The following is an 18,238-nucleotide window of genomic DNA, read 5'->3' on the forward strand; positions in this document are numbered from 1 at the left end:
AAGCAAAGAGCAAAACCAATGTTACTATCTTCCTCCATGTATAAATATATAAAACTCTGCAAAAATATTTAAACATTTTCAGTTTATATACCCCCCCCACATATTTTGTTTACAAAAGGCTGAAATAGCTTAGTAAATATTTACAGACCCCTTAGCACAAGTAAGCAGAAATCATTAATTTTAATAGCAAGTTTGCCACAAAGGTTTGAAATGCTTCTGAAAACAGTCCAAAATATTAGACAGTTAAGCTGGGATGGGTTTTATCTGTTTGTTTTATATAACAAACGGATTTATCTCCAAAGACAACTGAAGTCTCTTTCCCCTGTCCTCTTTCTGCATTTTAATGCTGCTGCTCAATTATGCAGCATGCAATGCTAAAATGCTTATATGTGATTTAACCATTGTCTGCAGTCCTTGTGGTTTGAATAAACTGCCTAGTTAATTAATGACACGTCTCCAAAGCTATAAAAAGCCTCCAGCCATTTTTCTCAGTAATCTGAGTAATTCATCCATCAATGAAAATCAGATCTTCCTCAACAACTGTATCTTACAGTGCAATTTTGAGTGGCCCTAGTCATTGTAACCATCATTTGGTAGCCTCAACATCCACAACTGCTGGGAGAAAACAATGCATTTCTATATGTTAAGACACAAAAATACAATTACTCCCTAGCATCTTTAAGGCTCCTTTATGTGAACCTATAAATCCTTTATAGGAACAAGAATTATTTGAATAAAGACCAAAATAATTGCTTACATTTTCAAAATTTACAAGATGTAACCTTTTTCATTTTGGCCTTCTTTCTCATTCATAACAATTATGGTAAACAGCTACCTTCCCCATACTGCCCCAGTTGCCCCTTTGTAGCTCCCTTTCATCATTCTCTCAACTCATTAGAAGGCCATCTTCAAGACTTTTTTCCACAACTCCAGATGTCTGAGAATAATTAAACTTGACCAGTGTGACTACCATAACAGCAAGGACTGCCCAAATTGAATGTGTGCTACAGCACCTGAATAAAACCAAAGCAGGAGGGTGAGTGGGAGCACAAACACCTCATTTCAGAGCCACAGGCAAATGCAGATGTAGGTGGGAAGACAACAGCAGGGCCCAAACTGATGCAACATTTTCAAACACTTATAAATCTGTGTTCTGGAAGCTAGGTAAGGCTACTATCCTTACTTTCAGCTTAGGAGCTGTTCAGAACACCATTCCCTTGAAAACGCAGTAGCAACTGCAAATCATAGTTCACAGATGAAAACAGAGGATCCAAATGCAGACTGTACTAAAGGGGATTTATTAGGTAAAATTCCTGCCAAGGACTAAAGCCATGCCAAACTCAAGAACTCTGAGAGAGCAGCTCATGAAACTCCTGATGCCACTGGTAACAATTTGACAGCACCTCTTGTTAATCAGCTCCTACTGCCCTGATCCTGTGCAGGGACCCGTATGGCACTGTGTGCTGTGCCAGCACAGGGATGTCACCCCACCCCACTGCTGGGCCCAGGGACAACACACATTCTCTTCTTCACGTGGAGCTCCCTTCTGGCTCCACCCTGATGCGCTGCCGGCAGGGGGAAGGAGCTGAAGGCTGCCCTGCCTCCTGCTTGTCACGGAACAGAGATGCTGCTGAAGCGTCCCTGCGGTTGCCATGGGAATAGGATGGCAAGAGCCGGGAGCAGGAGTGAGTAACAGCTTAGAAACTGCCTCCCTGCACAGCTACTGCCAGCTTCAAGAGACTCCCAAAAAAACAACATACAGAGCTCCTGCGCCCTGCTTTGTGTTTGATGCCACACAATTCATCTGCTGCTGCTCTCTCTGTTCTCTTCAAGGGCATTACAGGACCCTTCAGTGCACAGGGCATCTGCTCCTAACACGGTGCTGCTTTTCTGTTTCACCATGAGCATCATTTTGTCTGATTAGGTACAGAAGAGGCTGAACCTTGGGGCCTGTATTTACACATTTTTAGTACTGGTGCATGTTGCATTGCAATGGGACCAGGTACAACAGTTAGTGTTGTACCCAGCAGGACTCAAATGAGATTAGCCTACCTGCTTATATACTTATTTTCAAACCAAACTGAAGGAAGCATGCTGGCAAAGGTCATATATACTTGTATATGTGTATGTATATATATATATATATATATATATATATATATATATATATAAGCATATATATACACATATATGTATACATATATATGTAAACCTGTCATGTCCTAGCCAGAATCCTATCCAGTCCCTGAACTTCCAACAATAAAAGCTTTCAACAGGAAAAGGGGAGGGGGAAAAAGCAGAATTAGGCACTTAGAGCTGTCAGAAAAGTCTAATAATTTGTACTAGCAGAGATGCAGGGAACAAATATAGGTTACTAGCACCTCCTGGGATATCCAGGAATTAAAATACATTAATTCATTTTCATGGAGGGTTTCCTCTATTGGAGAGTGATTTCCCTTCTCACACACAGCAACAGCAACAATCCCAGGGGAGTTCAAGGAGTTACACTATATTGCTATAAACTAAAGGATAATCCTCTACAGTTCCCACCCAGTTCTCTGACACTGTCCTTCTCCATCATAAAGAGAGATAATCTCTTTAATGAGTAAAATATAGGGAGAAAAAGAGGGGAAAGGGTGGCCGGGCAGTAGACGACAGAAAAATGTCACTGCAAGCTCAGCAAACACACAGGAAGGGAGATAAAGCACTGGAAATAGGTTTTGTATGACTTGTGGGTTTAGGGAAAATTCTCAATTACTTATTGACATTGCTTCTATAACTATAAATAAACCTTTTGGTTAGACAAAAGTCAAGATTTTCTCACTTATAAAGTCCTCAATCTGCTTGGTATGTACACTTCCTCTTGGAAAACAAGCATGGGAAAATGCCACAGAACTGTCTCAAGACAGGACACAGCATCTCTGATATTTCAAATTCATTTTTCATTTCATATATACTTTTCATTCCTAACATGATTGTAGGTGAGCCTGCTCACCAGAAAAATACTCCACATGACTCCTATAGCCTCTTGTAGCCCTGAAAAAAAACATTTAAAAACTGTAAGGAAAGTCCCACTCCTGAAATCCCATCCATCCAAGTTTAACACAAGAATGGCTCTCTGCCTGAGAGACAGACAGCCCAGTCTTATAAAATCTTCCATTTGTACATCCCCAAAAGCCCAATGGGGCCATGTTTTAGCCAGATATGTGCTCTGGTTCAAGGGTACAGGAGGAGGAAATGCCTGAATGAGTGAGACTACAGACACACTGTGAGGTGAGAAAACTGACTTCTAGTCCTCTGAACTAAACATGCAGAATCACATTCAAAAGGCCTATGTATAGAATTAGCTGAAGAAGCCCCCAGCTCCAAGTCCATACTTGAGATCTGGGTGTGAACTACAGAAATCTGCCCATGACCTTCATGACAAGTTCACCTGAGAGAGATGATGCTGAGGGAAAGCACTGCAGTCAACCATGTGACTCAAAGTAAGTTTGTCCCCAGCAAACAAGGAGAGCTCAAAAAACCTGAAAAACAACTCAGCCACAAGAAGAATGGTAACACTCTCTTCCTAAAAGAAAATGTAGAACAATTTTGGCCAGTATTAATAAAATCAGCCAATAACTTAACCAGGGCAGAGTATGTACCACATCAGTTAAAAGATATAATTATATGCTCAATTTCAGCAGGACTGTAGTCCACTCTGGCCACCTCTCTAGCCCTCATCCCATCTCCACACATTAGCCACTACCTCAGAGGTGCTTTACTTCAAGCACAGTAATGACACAAACCCAGAGGCCACACACACTGTCAAGCAAGATGATGGTGACAATATTGCAGCTCCAGCCTTCCTTGTCTCCAGCAGAAAGGTGGTGGTAGGAAATGACCCTCCTCTTGCAGAACTGCCACACAGCCATCCAAGCAAGGAGTGACAGAGGTGACAGCTTACTGGTGCTGAATATACAGGAGAAAAGATGGAGGAGACAGGAGAAGCCACCAGGACGCATGCAGAAGGGAGTGAAGGAGAAAGTCGAGAGAACTGAAGAGTGAAGTGAACAGACACACTATACTGGACAGATTTCTATCAGGATAATAGAAACATGATACTGAACAAGACAATCCCCCTGAAAATGTAAATTTTAAAGATAATTGTGTAAAAGGTCATGGGACCGTGGTGTACAATACTTTCCAGAAATACTTTCACTAGCAACCTTCAAGGTGCCAGAGGGGTAACAAAAAGAACAGTAGAAAAGTCTAAATTTAAATGCCAACATTTATCTTTCAGTCACTGTACGGACAAGCAGAGTACACTAAGCAATAGGGAAGATGCTGAAGCTACTGTAGACTCTGTTCTCATTTGCACACATACCAATCAGGAGAAAATTTGGGTGAGGCAATAAGCTAGTAAGGGTATCCATTTCCATAAACATTTATTTATGTATAATGTATGCAATGTCCTCCCCCCCCGTTTGCTATTTTTAATTTGAACAGAGCACAGTCTCTCACCCAGCACCTCTGTGATTCATGTTTCCTCATGCCTCCAGAGGCAAGTACATCTAAATATATTTTAGAAGATCACTTCTTTCCACCAGCTCCAAGGAATAGTACAAAGATCCATCATCACTTAACATGCAAACCCCTGCAAACCACATAGTTAGGGAGAATTGTGCAGAGCAAATTAAACTCGAGGCTGGTTTGGGTCTCTATTTCAGTGAATTTGTCAGCAGCAGAGTCTGTAAGTCAAGCAAGTCATTTTCACATAGCTGGAATTGGCCATTATGTTCGAAAGCATTTATCTGGACGCTGAACAAGTGTTTGTTTCCTGGAATAACCACTTATGGAGCATACAGATTAGAAAGTACAAACATATTGGCTAAACTGAATTAAAGGCAGTCAGCCACTCCAAATTAAACACTCAAGTGAAGATATTTCCAAATACAGTAGCAACAACTGAGCATCACACAAATGGGGTAGCCTCATGTTTAAAACACAGGACTGAGAGCTATTAGATCTCAGCTTCCCCTCCTACTTCTGCTGCTTGTCTCTTCCTCTTGATCTCAAGTAAATTATTTATTGTCAAGATTTACATTTCCCTAGATTCAAAAATAGGCGGGCAGGCTCGCTGGCTTTAAAAAGCAGTGTTGCAATAATTAATTCATTATTCTATGCAGAGTACTCTAAAATTATTAGATGCTGCTGCAGAAATGTATATTATTAGTGCTATTATATTCCACTAGCAATTCCCAAAATAACTCTGCCTTGGATGAATTTATAGTGTTCTAAATTGAGTGGTACCTTGAGTCTTGAACCAGAATCTTTTCCATGGTGGTGTAAAATGAAGGAAGGAAAACAATCCAGCTGTGATCCTAACAGGGTTTCTCTCGGCACTATTCTATGGCTATCATTTCCTTCAGCACTGAATTATACACCCATTCACAACCACAGTGGCAGCAAGGAAGGACCAATCCAGTCAGCTCAGCAGTGAAAGGCAAGGGAGCAGTGTAAATCCTGCAAATGAAACCAGTGCTCCTGCTCCAGCCATGCTGGAAATGCTGCTGTGTCCACTATCATATAATTGTTCAGAAAAATGGTAAAGAACATTTTTTTAACTGGCTTTTTCAAAGCTCAGCAAAACTTATTCTTTTAAATTTTATTTGCGTAAGGCCGAGACATCTCTTCAACACCCAATTACATACATTTGCTTATGTGAATGCAAAACATAACCATATGTGCTGCTGGAACTGCTTTTACTACAAGTGCAGACTGGACAAATCTACACAAAAACATCCAATCAGATGTTTAACAGTCCAGGCTGTATCTCTGCTCAAATGCAGTTATAAGATAGCTGTAACAACAAATTAAGGGTACAATTAACAGATTCCTGTCTCAAACAACTAACTTTGAATAAGACTGTATGTGAATCAGGGGGAAAAGTGATGATAGGGAACTTGGTACACTATCATGTTCACCTAATAAGAACAACAGGATTAACCAAATTTTCATTATCAGTGGGAGCAGCACTTTTGATGGAAACTGATCTTACTACGTGACCATTTTACTTGGTAACTTTTTAAGAGATGTATTCCATAGCACAGCAGTGCAACCCAACTGATACCCCTAAATGCCCCATTTTCATTACCTGTTGGTCATCTGGAGTCCATATGCCACAGGTGATCTGACTCTCCAAGTTTATTTCTGAAGACCAGTGTCTTTGTCCGCTGACTGAACCGACCAGCACAAATCCATCTCTATAGGAGATAAGTGCCTGAGTCCCATCGTGGCTCCATGTAAAGTCGCTCACCTTAACATATCAAAGACAAGAAAATAGATATATGAGCCATGTAGGATCTCTTTTACTGTTTTAATAAAAGGCAGCAGTGCACAGAATGAGACAGGCCAACAATTAGCCCAGCTGAAGCTCTGATGTCATGCCTACTGGAGAAAGCACTGTGCTTGCCAAGTGCCTTTATGACAATTCTTGCACGTTCCTTCCAATAAGCAAATGTTTCATTTTCTCCTGTGCTTTTTGAAAGGTATAAAGTCTCATTCCTTGCCCTCTTCATTTGGCCTCTCAGGAGCTGATCCCTCTTGGCTGCAGAGAAAACATGCATACCAACCTGTGCCCCACGATCGTTCACGAGCTCCACAGACCATCTGCCTTCGTATTGTATCCAAACAAATATTCCTCCATCTGCATCGCAGGTTGCTAATTTCTGGAATGGTTCATTCCACCTCACCAGTACAACCTTAAAAGATTACAAACAAAACCAGCATTACCAAAACTGCATGTTGTGCTAACAGCTATTTAACAAGAACCAGTTAGACAACACTGCCAGATAAATATCATTGCATTAAACCCTAAAGATGCACAAAATAGCAATTTTCGGCCCAGCATTAGGCATCTCTCAAGAACAGCTGGAATCATTTTGCCATGGTTGTCAGGAAATGCACAATCTCTCACCGTCAGGCCTTTTTGGAAGGTACTGCACACTTTCAATAAAATCACAGGGAGCACTGGAACACAGGACTCCATTATAGAAGCTGCAAACAGGAAGCCCTGCACAGATTATCCAGCACTACCTCAAATGATTCCCCCACTGTAATCTCAGAGACTGTCAGACTCTTCATCAAATCATCACCCCTTGCTGACTTCAAATAAAGCAGCATGCTCTGCACACAATTTAAACACTCAGATTGAATACTCATATTCAAAACAACCCCTGAGAGTCTCAAATTATTAAAAAATAGAAATTTCATAGAGAAGTTGCTTTGCTACTGAGTGCAGAAGGAATACAAAGCAGCTTTAGATTCTTCTCTCCACATTAGAGCTATCTGAGCTTTTCTGGAGAATCTAATCAAGTCTAAACCAACCAATTGCTCTCTCATTTTTAATTAATACCATTTTAACAAATACAGTACCTCTCGAGACCTCAGTATAAACTGAAAATAGCATGTCATCCTAGTGTGTGAAGTAAAAATTAGCAATAAAACAATTTACCTTCTGTTAGTGACTTTTTCTTAAAAAACATTTTTTCCAAATTAGTTTTTTCTCCAAAAATTTTTTTTTCCAAATCAGTTTTATTTCAAAAACATGCAGATATATATGGGACACTTACATTCACACAAGTAAATTCCCCCCCCAGCTATTTTACTGAGACAGAGAGTATGCAAACAAAGTAAATATATATTAAATATTCAATTAGTAGAGTGTCATTTCAACTACTTAATAAACATCCAGCTGTAATGACACTTTTTCATAAAATGAAATAGACAATTAATCATCTAAAAGCAACAAGCAAAATTTTCCTGAAATATATTTTGCTGTTTACAGAGACAGACTGATCCTCCTAAAGATTCTAGTCCCAAGATGAGCTCTAAGTAGACAGACCCTTCCCACTTCACAAAGAAACCAGCAGTTGTTTTCAGGACTAGGATATAGATATGCATACCTAAAACCTAAACCTGACAGCTGAGGGATGATCTTGCACTATTCAGAGTGTCAAGGTCACAGCTTAAGAACGTGTCTACCAATGGAGCTCACCAGCCTGGAGCATCAACCCTCGACCCACAAAAAAACACAGGAAAACCATTTCTTTGTTCATACATAAAGCTTACGGGGAGAAGCAAGTATGACAAATCACCTCTCTGTTGTTACACTGCTTAGTAGAATCCCATTTGAGATTTTGCAGAAAAACACTGGCTTCTACTTTATATAACCTTGCAGCTGCACTCTAAGTCACCAGTCCTGTTTCCAGTTGGCGAATTATACAATGCCCCTAGATGGATTATATCACACTCAGCTCTTTAAAAAAATTCTTATGTTGGATGAGCAGTAAATAAAATATTCCATTATAGCAATGCAAGCAGATGCATTTTGTTGGAGGTTTCACTCTGTCCTTTCCACCTAAACAAGAATAGCACAGATTTGTCAAAATTTTGTTTTCATTTTGGTATAAATCAAATCCACAGAGCCATAATTTCATTTACCCTGAGGCAAAATGCAACAATGAAGTAAGTGTACTTGCCAGCAACACCTAACAGTATTATGAAAGAAGTGAAGAAAAACTCAAGGATAACATTGAAACAAATCTTCATCCTTAAAAGCTGGGAGCTGCTAAGGCTAATTATGATCATTATTGAGTGGAAAGTACTTATCACCACCAAAACACCAATCTTTAAACACTTAGACACTGCTCATGTTTCACACATCACACCAAATGAATTCTGCATCAAACCAGAATGAATTGCTAGGCAAAATTTAGGGGAAAAAAGAGAACTAGTTGTTCAAATAACATGAATGCTTTAGCTAACACCATTAAGAATGCTACTACCTGTCCTAAAATTGCCCTGTTCAGTCTGGCTAAGATTTGAGATCAACGCACTATTTTATAAATTAGACACACAAGCTGACTTTGTAATATGAATTATGGGCAAAGTGACAAGAGTCACTTTGTTGTGTTTTGTTTCTTTTCTCTTTTAAGCAGGAATCTTGTTAAAACTTGAAAATTTTAATTCAGATTCTGTACAACCTGTCTTTTGTTTAGACTTGATAAAATATCCAAGAGTACATTTGAATGTAAACAAGATTAACTAGAGCCTCCATCCATCTCAATTAGATACAAATTAGTAACTTCCAAAATAAACGTATTGCTTTATAATGAGAAATGAAAGCGAGACAATGATTTTTCTATGCCTTCTGATAACAGCCTCATAAGGAAGCAAATTTGTAATTTGAAAATTCAACCCATTTAAACACAGAGCAAATGTTATCTTACGAGGTCATTTTAAAGATGATGCCGTAATTTACATTTAACATCTGACTACAGGTGCTGAGTCCACAACTGCTTTGAGTATTTCCAATTTCATTTTAGACACTTAGCATGCTGAAGAAGAGATAAAGAAAGGAAGGATTGCCCCAAGTATTAAGGCTCAAATGTAAAGCATATGAAAACAAGTCCCATTGATAATGCACTTAAATAACGCATAAGCTTGAATTACTCCTCTACAAAGAGGAATTTTACTGCTAACCCATAAATGCAAAGATATCATTACTTTCACTAACAGCTTCAAGTCACAGAGGACCCATTTCTACTTCTGCCTTTATGGTCCTCTGCTTTCTACTTAGCATCTTCACACAGGTATTGAAGGTCTGAACTGTTTTATGTTGAACTCAAAAGAGCGAGAATGCTGGTACACAAAAGTAAGTTCTGTGGACCATTTATGGCCCTTTCTATATTGTCTAATTAGTTTTGTTTGTTTGTTGGTTGGTTGGTTGTGGGGTTTTTTAATTCTATAAAAAACACAAATTGTGCTTGTTCTACTCTTGAAAAAAAATGTATCACAGGTATTAATCAGTTTCTAAACAACTGTCTTACACAGGATAGGATCTCTCATGAATAAAACTTGGCCTGAGATATTAAATACAATGTAAAAGCCAACAATTTGCCCCTAAACAGGATGCTGTCCACAAAGCTGTGAGCTTTTGAGTCAGTCTTATGTTTTCTTTGAGCTCCTTTTTATACAAGGAATAGTGGTAAAAAAATTGTTTTAAAAGTTCAGCATTCAGGACCTTCAACTCCTCTGGTTTAATTACCAACTTGATGTTTTGGAATTAAATTTAATTAATCCTAAATGTGCTAGAAACCCTACCCAAGAATTGACTGCATACTTTAATGCTGCTAACAATGTTATTATCTATTTAAGATTTTAGACAAGAAATTTTGAGTAACTGAAATTTTGGAGTAGCAAATGTGTGAGTTATAGTAAACGTGATCTCTTCCCAATAGAAACCAGGTTTGGCAATCTAAATTTATTACATGCTATTGAAACTTTTAAATATTTTTTCACATTTTTCTAACACAATACAAGACCACTAAAATCCAAAACATTTGGAGAGCTTTTGTTATTCCTAATTTCAGTATGGTTTTTGAAGGACATAATTGAAAATATGACACCAATCAGTTTTGCAAGAGCAGAAGTCCTTAATCTAGAATATCACACAACAGTCATTACTGAAATCTTATTTCAGTACATACAGTACATAATTGCTAGAGAGGCAAGGGACAAACATTTACAAAAAAATAAAAGAGGTAAGTAACTAGGGCAATTAGTTCCTAGAGTTCCTTACCAAATTTAGATAGATTTTATTATGGATTTACTGTAGTGAGTCACAGTGACTCATTTTTTCAAATCTCTGATCCTCCATCCATTTTACTGGGGAAAGGCATATGCTCTAAAGATAGAGGTCTTCTCCAGCATTCATTTTCACATATGCTATGGATATGTGAAAATGGATATGCTTGCAGATGGACTGCCACAGCAACAGAGAGCAGAGAATACTCCATGCCAATGCTTGATAACTGCCCAATTTGCTACACCTGAAGTGCCACATTCCTGTATCCAGCATGAGCATTTCTGCAATTACAAGTGAAGATGACATCTTTGCACAATGCACAGGATGAGATGCATTCTAACTCCATTGAGCATATGGAATAGCTGGCCTTTCCCTCCCCAGATAAATCATACTACATTTCTAATGCTATTGAAAGTTACTGAAATAGTTCCACCTTCCAAGCAGCGGCAGCACAAGACCTAACTGTTCCCAGGACAGAATAACAAAGGAGATCAGGCTATTGCCTACAGCAGCAGAGTACAGCACTCAGTCTATCCAAAGGCTTCCTCCAATCCTAAGCTTTTAGGAAAGTACTCAACTTTTTAAAGGAACATATAAAGGTTGAAAAAAGCACTGACAAAAGGGGTTGGACAATCTACCTGGAGTCACTGAGCATCGCCTGTTTGCTTTATCAAGTAGTCCTGTTATGCAACTCCCTAATAAATACATTGGTCTTTAGTCATGGATACAACTAAGGATAAATATGTGCACACAGTAGGTGCAACACACTGGCACACATTACAGTTTATTACTGGCCACAGAGCTGAAAAATCTCGAAGTGTATCAACTAAAAAAAAAAGATGGGTGGGGAGTGGGGAGCAGAAATGGAACACTGAAGTACAAGAACCAGAGAAAACACCTTTACATGCAATAAAGGCATTTCAGTGCCTCTCCCTCCACTGTACAGAGAGATACAGCTACACATATATACACATATCTGTATATACATCACATACATATAACATGGGTATGTGCATGAATACACATCCCTATCAATCCTTGAGGAACCTGTGCCAGCTTTGTACATTCACTAGCTAACTAACTGAAGTGAGCTAACTGAAGTGGATTTTTGTAACTAAAATATAATTTGGACATTGGAACAGGCACCCAGAATAAGCAGTAGAGTTGCAGTTAATGAGCTATTGCTTCTCACCACACTTTAGCTATAACCAATATTTAGTTCTGCAAATTTTTAGTTCAATTAACATTTAACTGTCTTTTAAATATATGTATTTTTTAGCATAAAGGTTCTCTAAGTTTTCTCTCTCCTAGTTTCTCACACTGCAAATTGTTTGCAATTGTTCTTACTTTCACCTTCCCTTATGACCTTTATTTCGTGCCATTACAATAATGCCAGGATTATTCTCTCCATTCAAACTAATTCAATCACACAAAGAGCATCAAGCAAGTATTTCTCCTCCTAATAATACCAGACAAAAAAGCAGCAGATGTGGTAGACAGCAAGCTGGCATCACCCATTTTTCCTATCCTCCTTGTCTTCTATTGCATTCTCTAATGACACTCCTTTATCTCTCCCACACCTGCAGAGCTCTGACTTTTTGTTTCCAGTGACATTACAACCGGATGAAGCGCCTCATTTGCATGTGGAGCTGTCACCTTCCTAGGTATGATACCCATCAAGGAATTATTATTACTAAGAAGAAACTACTACTATTAATAACAAACATTGTGTTGCAGCTAAAGAATGGCAAATCTGTAATGGCATTTACATTTCTTGAAAAAAATTGCCAGCTCACAATAGGGGCTGCAGGTTACAGAGGGCATATATGAATGGCAAAGAAGTTCTGGGAGACAGAAAACACCAAAATTCCAAATTCTTCATGCTTCTCTAGACTAAACAATAAAAGTGAGCTCTCCTCCTAGAAGGGCTGCCTCCAGATATCTGAGGGACAGATGTCATACAATATTCCCTATCCATGCCTCAGGATAGGCTTTGGTCAGTGGTGCCCTGTGCCGAGGGCACAGCAGCTGCTCACAGCCCCCGGGGTTCAGCTGCTGCCACTGGCACAGCTTTCCACTGCCACTAGTACATCCTGTATCCCAGGATCCTACATTTTCATTGAAAGAGGTGTATTATCCTGTAGCTGCTGTCATCTTGCTTGTTCTGCTCTTTGAAAAGGAGTTTCTTTTTTTTTTTTTTTTTTTAAGCTTACACTCTGATTTCATGGTATAACATTGTCAATAAGCTAAGCATGTCCCTGGGGACTTAGCCTTGTGCTAAATGAAATCAGAGGTAAGGCTGGACCAGCAAGAAAGTGCTGACATTAATGGACATGAAAGGTCCAACCCTGTACCTTCTTCTGACCACAGACTTCTCTGTGGCTTTCATGTGAAACCCTACTCCAAATCCCTAACTCAAACACCTCAGGTAAAGCTCTGAAGTTAAGTTCAATGTAGGGATACATCAGAAGCTCTGTGCCATTTTGTTGGACACACTTGCTCTAACTTTTTCCCCCTTTCTCCTTGGTGTTTGTTTTCATAATGCTCAGGGCACACACCAGGCTGACAAAGACTGGGATCTCCTGTGCAGCTACAGAAGGAGAAGGGGCCAGGTAGGAGCAGTGCAGCTCTCCAGGAACAGCCCTCTGAGTACCTGCAGGGGAGGTGTCCGTTCCCCCAGTGCTCCCTTACTCTGTGTGTCAGTGGCTGGCAGCCTCTGCAAGTAACAGTGTGGTTTTTGCTCACCCACTGGGAAGAATGTTGATGCTCCCCAGCAAGTTTTGTTAATTTGCTTTGCAGATGAATGCAAACACACCTATTTTTAAAAGGTATCTTGAGGCTGGCATCCTACCCACCACATATACCTATTTTTGAAAGGTATCATATGGTTGGCATGAAATCCCCAATGGATGCCAGTCTGATCTCTAAAAGCTTGAGGAAACGATTTTGGCAAACAGACAATGGCAAAACAAAAATTCTTTTGAGGGCTGTTTTGAGGAAGGAATGCCTTTAGTGTAAGATGTTGTCTTAAAAATACCTAGACTGTCAACATCTCACTGAATACATTTAGGGGCCTTGATAGTAAACTGCCAAGACGAGGACTCAGAAAGGCTCTAAAGCTTTACAGGTCTCCTTAAGTGATACACTTCATTTTAAGAAATACACCCTCCTCAGTGTCTATTAGTCCCAGGGATTTGCCACATAACCATTTTATTTGTTCACAGAACACAGAATGTGTTATGGTATCGCCTACTTCAGAGGAAAACAGGCCCAAGACTCCTCACAGGTACCAAACAAGAAGTATCACACTCCTATGAATGAAGTGGCTCACAGTTCTAAAGGAATTACTCTTTTCACTTTGGACTCACCACATTTAATTGTGACTTCAGAGAACCACAGTTTTGTGGGACGTTTAAAAAAAACCCCACACCAACAGAAATTTGCTGTATCCAAAGTATATCCCATACATATGTTTGGGAAGCAGAAGATTTGACAGGTCAGAACAGAAAGTTGGATGTGAGAAAAATAACAGGTGATATGAATCTAACATGGATGAGAAGATGTTGGTATCTAGCTACTGGTTCTCAGTTGAGTAAGTTTGTTAACTATTCCTTCAAGGGCTATTAAAGAAAATAGTTGGTGATAATCTGAAGGAAAATAATTAAGCATGAAAAATTAAGACTTAATCACCCATATGCACAAGATAGCTGCACACTATTATGTTCTTGAAAGGGAAACTGATGGAGGTCTGCTCTTCTCCCATCTTACACACAACAGTGTGACAGTGAGAAGGTCTATGGTGTGCTTTTGACTCCTTTCCCTTTACTGGGATCCTCAAGTCCCAAAAGCTCTTTCACAGAAAAGACAGCTGTTTCCACAGAAAAACAGTTTTAAAGTTAATCCACACTCAGCTCCACTGAGGCAAATTCTCTTATAGCATACACATTCCTACCACTGTCTCTTGACAATGGTCATCCTGTACTTGGGCTGTAAGATATATCTGTTTAATTGCCCATACATACTCCCTTTAAATGCAAGGGCAGGTCCAAGTTAAATAAAAATAAATCAAAACTGAATGTTGGGAACGATGAGCAAAGGATAAAATAGCCTTCCTCTGTAAGAAAAAGATTTCACTTTGTTGTAGCTTCCAAACAGATAAAACACTGCAATAAATAATGCAGAGACAACTATTTTAGCTCAAGATGAACAACCATTTTGCTATAAGATCAAAAGACCAAGAATAGTATTGTTCCCCCTCCTTCTAGCAAATCACTGATGAGCACCATTGGGAAAGGTTCCTTCCTGTTAAAATAAGACACATGCAATAACTGTGCTGAGCTGGAAGTTCCCTGGGTTTGAGCATTTATGGTGGAGTATTTTCTCACAAGAAAAAAAAAGGCAGTAGATTTAAAATCTCTGGTATTTAGTGTACACTAAATTAAAAGTACATGAGCCTAATGCTCATTTAACTAACATCTGACAAAATTACATTACAGATGGTATAAATCAGGACCATTTCAGAAACCTAAACATTTACATTCACTTTTGGACTGAGTATGAGAAGCTCATCGTAAATGAACCTCACGCTTTAAGAACAAAAATAACACTCACTGATATCCACCAATGCCTCATCAGGGCTATATGAATTCAGAATCCATACACATCTTTGTTAGAAGTTTTGAGAGAAGAAAAAATCCAACCAAAACACCCCAAGCATAAAGCAGATTTAAAATACTTGCTATCTTTTTTTTTTTTTTTTACCTGGTTAAAAATAGAAAAAAATACTGGATGCAGAGATATAGAAACTTTGTAAGAGAATCTATGGCTTTTCTTGTCTCTCTTCCTTTTAAAAATACCCAAATATCCACCTTCTAAAAAATCCCAAAAAATCAAAGAGGAAACAGGCTAACAATAAACACTACTGAAAACCATTCCAACTCTGAATGAACTAGCTCTACTCTACTTTCTAACAGCATCTACTTATGAACTCCTGCACTATCTTCCCACCTTGTAAATGGTCTCTGTTCAGGAATATCCCCAGGGCAATGTATTGCTGCAAAAAGCCAGTGAAGTGACTATGACAGACAGACTCTCCCTTATACTCAATCTTCCCAATCCAGTGGCTAAAAATTCCTTATCAAGTGTTCATATCATAGTGAAATATAATGTTATAACTTTACATGCATATATTAACCGAAAAGAAACTATTCAAGAAAGAAAAAAAAATCTACTAGGAAATTTGAAAAGAAAACTCTTAAAAATGTCATATAAATTCTGTTATATAAAACTGTGCTAGTTAACAAGAGGAAGGAGGTAACATAAGTTCTTCACTTTCTGGAGTCTATTCTGAGAAGTGCCAGAAAAATAATGGTGTCTCACGACCACACACAGAGGATCTGCCCCTATCAAACACACTAAGTCTGTCTATCTCAAATATACCAAGGTGACAGATCACTTTTTGCTCATCAGATATTCAAACTCATACAGCACAAGAGCTAAGTAACATTATTCCAGGTTTCTGAGCATCATCATTAGCATTTGTGGTGGACATTTTATAATCAGAAGCTGATCAGTGACTATCTTCAGGATTTTACAGGTTAGACTATAATTTAGCTTGGACTTGTTTAAGTGAAATCACTGTAAATGTTCACCAAACAAGCCTTAGATAGAACCTGACTGCAGCACAAAATTCGTGCAAACCCTCTCCAAGGAGAGGAACTTCACTCCTTAAGAGACACAGTAAAAACTTGATTTTTGTCAGCAATGTAAACAGAAAAAACCTCAAAATTCACAAGGAGTGTCAGAGAGTGTTGTCCAAGCATGATTACTTCTCCAAGAGCTACAATACTTCAGCCCTATTTATTTTTTTCAAACACAAGGAACTAAAAATAAACCGAACTTCAGCAGAAGCACAGATCAGCTCTCCAAATCTCTTATGATCTGCCAGGTGAGAATAGCTGTGCACTAATGTAATTAAGCTGAGTTATAAGGTGGATTTGAGACAGATGGTACAGCTGGGCACTTCACTGCTGGAGTGGGACTACTTTCCTCTCTGAAATACCCAACTATTGTTACCCCAATCATCAAGCCCACTCATATGACCTCTGTGTGAGTTACGCACCATTATTGAACTTTTCTGTCCACCTGAGGAATGCTGGTGACCTTAAATTAGTCACAGATACTGAGAAAAGAAAGCAATTATATTCATTTTTATTGGACTGCCTGGACTGTCTTTGTGTGACTCATGGAGACTGTGCATCCCTAATCCTTTTGTGAGACTGAGGAAATTCCACCATGTTATTTTGCAAATTTTGCTCTGACTTCCAGCACAAGGGCACACCTGAACCCCATCTGCTGGCTGCCCCAGTGGGGTCACTCATACAAGGTTCAGCTAGAGGTGTTTAGGACATGTAAACAGTTGTGTTTATCAGCTATTGAAGGGACTGCATAATTGCTGAAATGGACATGGAAAACAAAGTGGAAAATGAAATAGTGTCTACTTCCAAGAAGGACAATGTGAGGGAGCAGTCATTAAAACAGGGAATGCTTTCTGCAGTGGCAGAACTGCCACTCAGCACCTGCACCTCTCAGGACAGAAAGGTATAAAGAGAACTAAATTAACAACACAATAACTAAAAATCCTAATATTTACATGCAAGACATTCAGCTTAGCATATTAGAATAAATAAGACAACAGATACCTACCAAGAATTATTTTGTTAATATATACACATATATATTGCCCCTGTGGAGGCTCTGATTCAGGCTTGAGACACACTGGCCCACTTAATTTGCAATAACATGATACAAACTTCTGACAATGTGAATACCAGATAAAGAAATGCCATACTCTAGGAAATGCCAAATAGCAGATTTTCAAAATGCTATCTTTGCTTTGGCTGGCCTGCAATTCTGCACAGACTATTTTCAGAGCAAACCTCTCTTAGGAAGTTTTATCTACATTTGCTATTTCTCCGTGAAATAAAAACTGTATCATGATGCAGTTGGCCAAGTGACCAATAATTTCCCCTGCCTGACTTTCCAGAGAACACAAGGGAGCTATAAATACAGGGTTAAATTAGTTACTTGGACAGGCAAAGTGGACAACCCCAGAAAGCACAAATCACTGCTATTGCTCTTTACCACCATGGCACACAGAAGTCTCAACTAAAACTGACCCCCGTGTTGTTGGAACTGTACATGTTATGATCAAGCCTTTGGAGTTTTCAGGCTTGAAAACAAAGCAAAAACCAGGCTAGGGAAGGTTTGCTCTATAGAGCTGTAAAATTACTATTAGCCTCAAGAGGGGTGAACTATAGTTGGGAACATAATCCCTGGGTTGTAAGAGTCACCGTGAAACTGTCAGTGCTGGCAGGAAGGGTGACAGGTAACACATACCTAAGGACAATATCACACCTCACCTAACGCAAATATTAACAAATGTATTGATTACCAGTGGTGCAGAAAGCAGTTTTCAAGGAACTGAGGTAGAACTGACTTGCAGAGACCAAAGAGCAGCAATATTCAACCTTTAACAACCCAACCCGTAGAGGAACCATAGACTAGAGATGGAAGTTGTCTGATCTGTATCCAAGAGCCTGAGCCAGC

At 39.1% G+C, this 18,238-nt stretch overlaps 1 protein-coding gene across 1 annotated transcript in view; it reads right to left on the reverse strand.

The window, feature by feature from the left end:
• The window catches only part of TULP4 (TUB like protein 4), a 146,325-nt gene that overhangs the window by 43,418 nt on the left and 84,669 nt on the right, over positions 1-18,238 (reverse strand). Inside the window, exons 3-4 of the mRNA XM_059467456.1 lie at positions 6,615-6,743; positions 6,137-6,298 (exon numbers count right to left, since the gene is read on the reverse strand). Of these exons, the coding sequence (XP_059323439.1) occupies positions 6,137-6,298; positions 6,615-6,743 (291 nt within the window). The remainder of the gene's footprint in view (positions 1-6,136; positions 6,299-6,614; positions 6,744-18,238) is intronic.

The sequence above is a fragment of the Ammospiza nelsoni genome, chromosome 3 (genome assembly GCF_027579445.1).
Source record: "Ammospiza nelsoni isolate bAmmNel1 chromosome 3, bAmmNel1.pri, whole genome shotgun sequence".
In the NCBI taxonomy this organism is placed as follows: Eukaryota; Metazoa; Chordata; class Aves; order Passeriformes; family Passerellidae; genus Ammospiza; species Ammospiza nelsoni.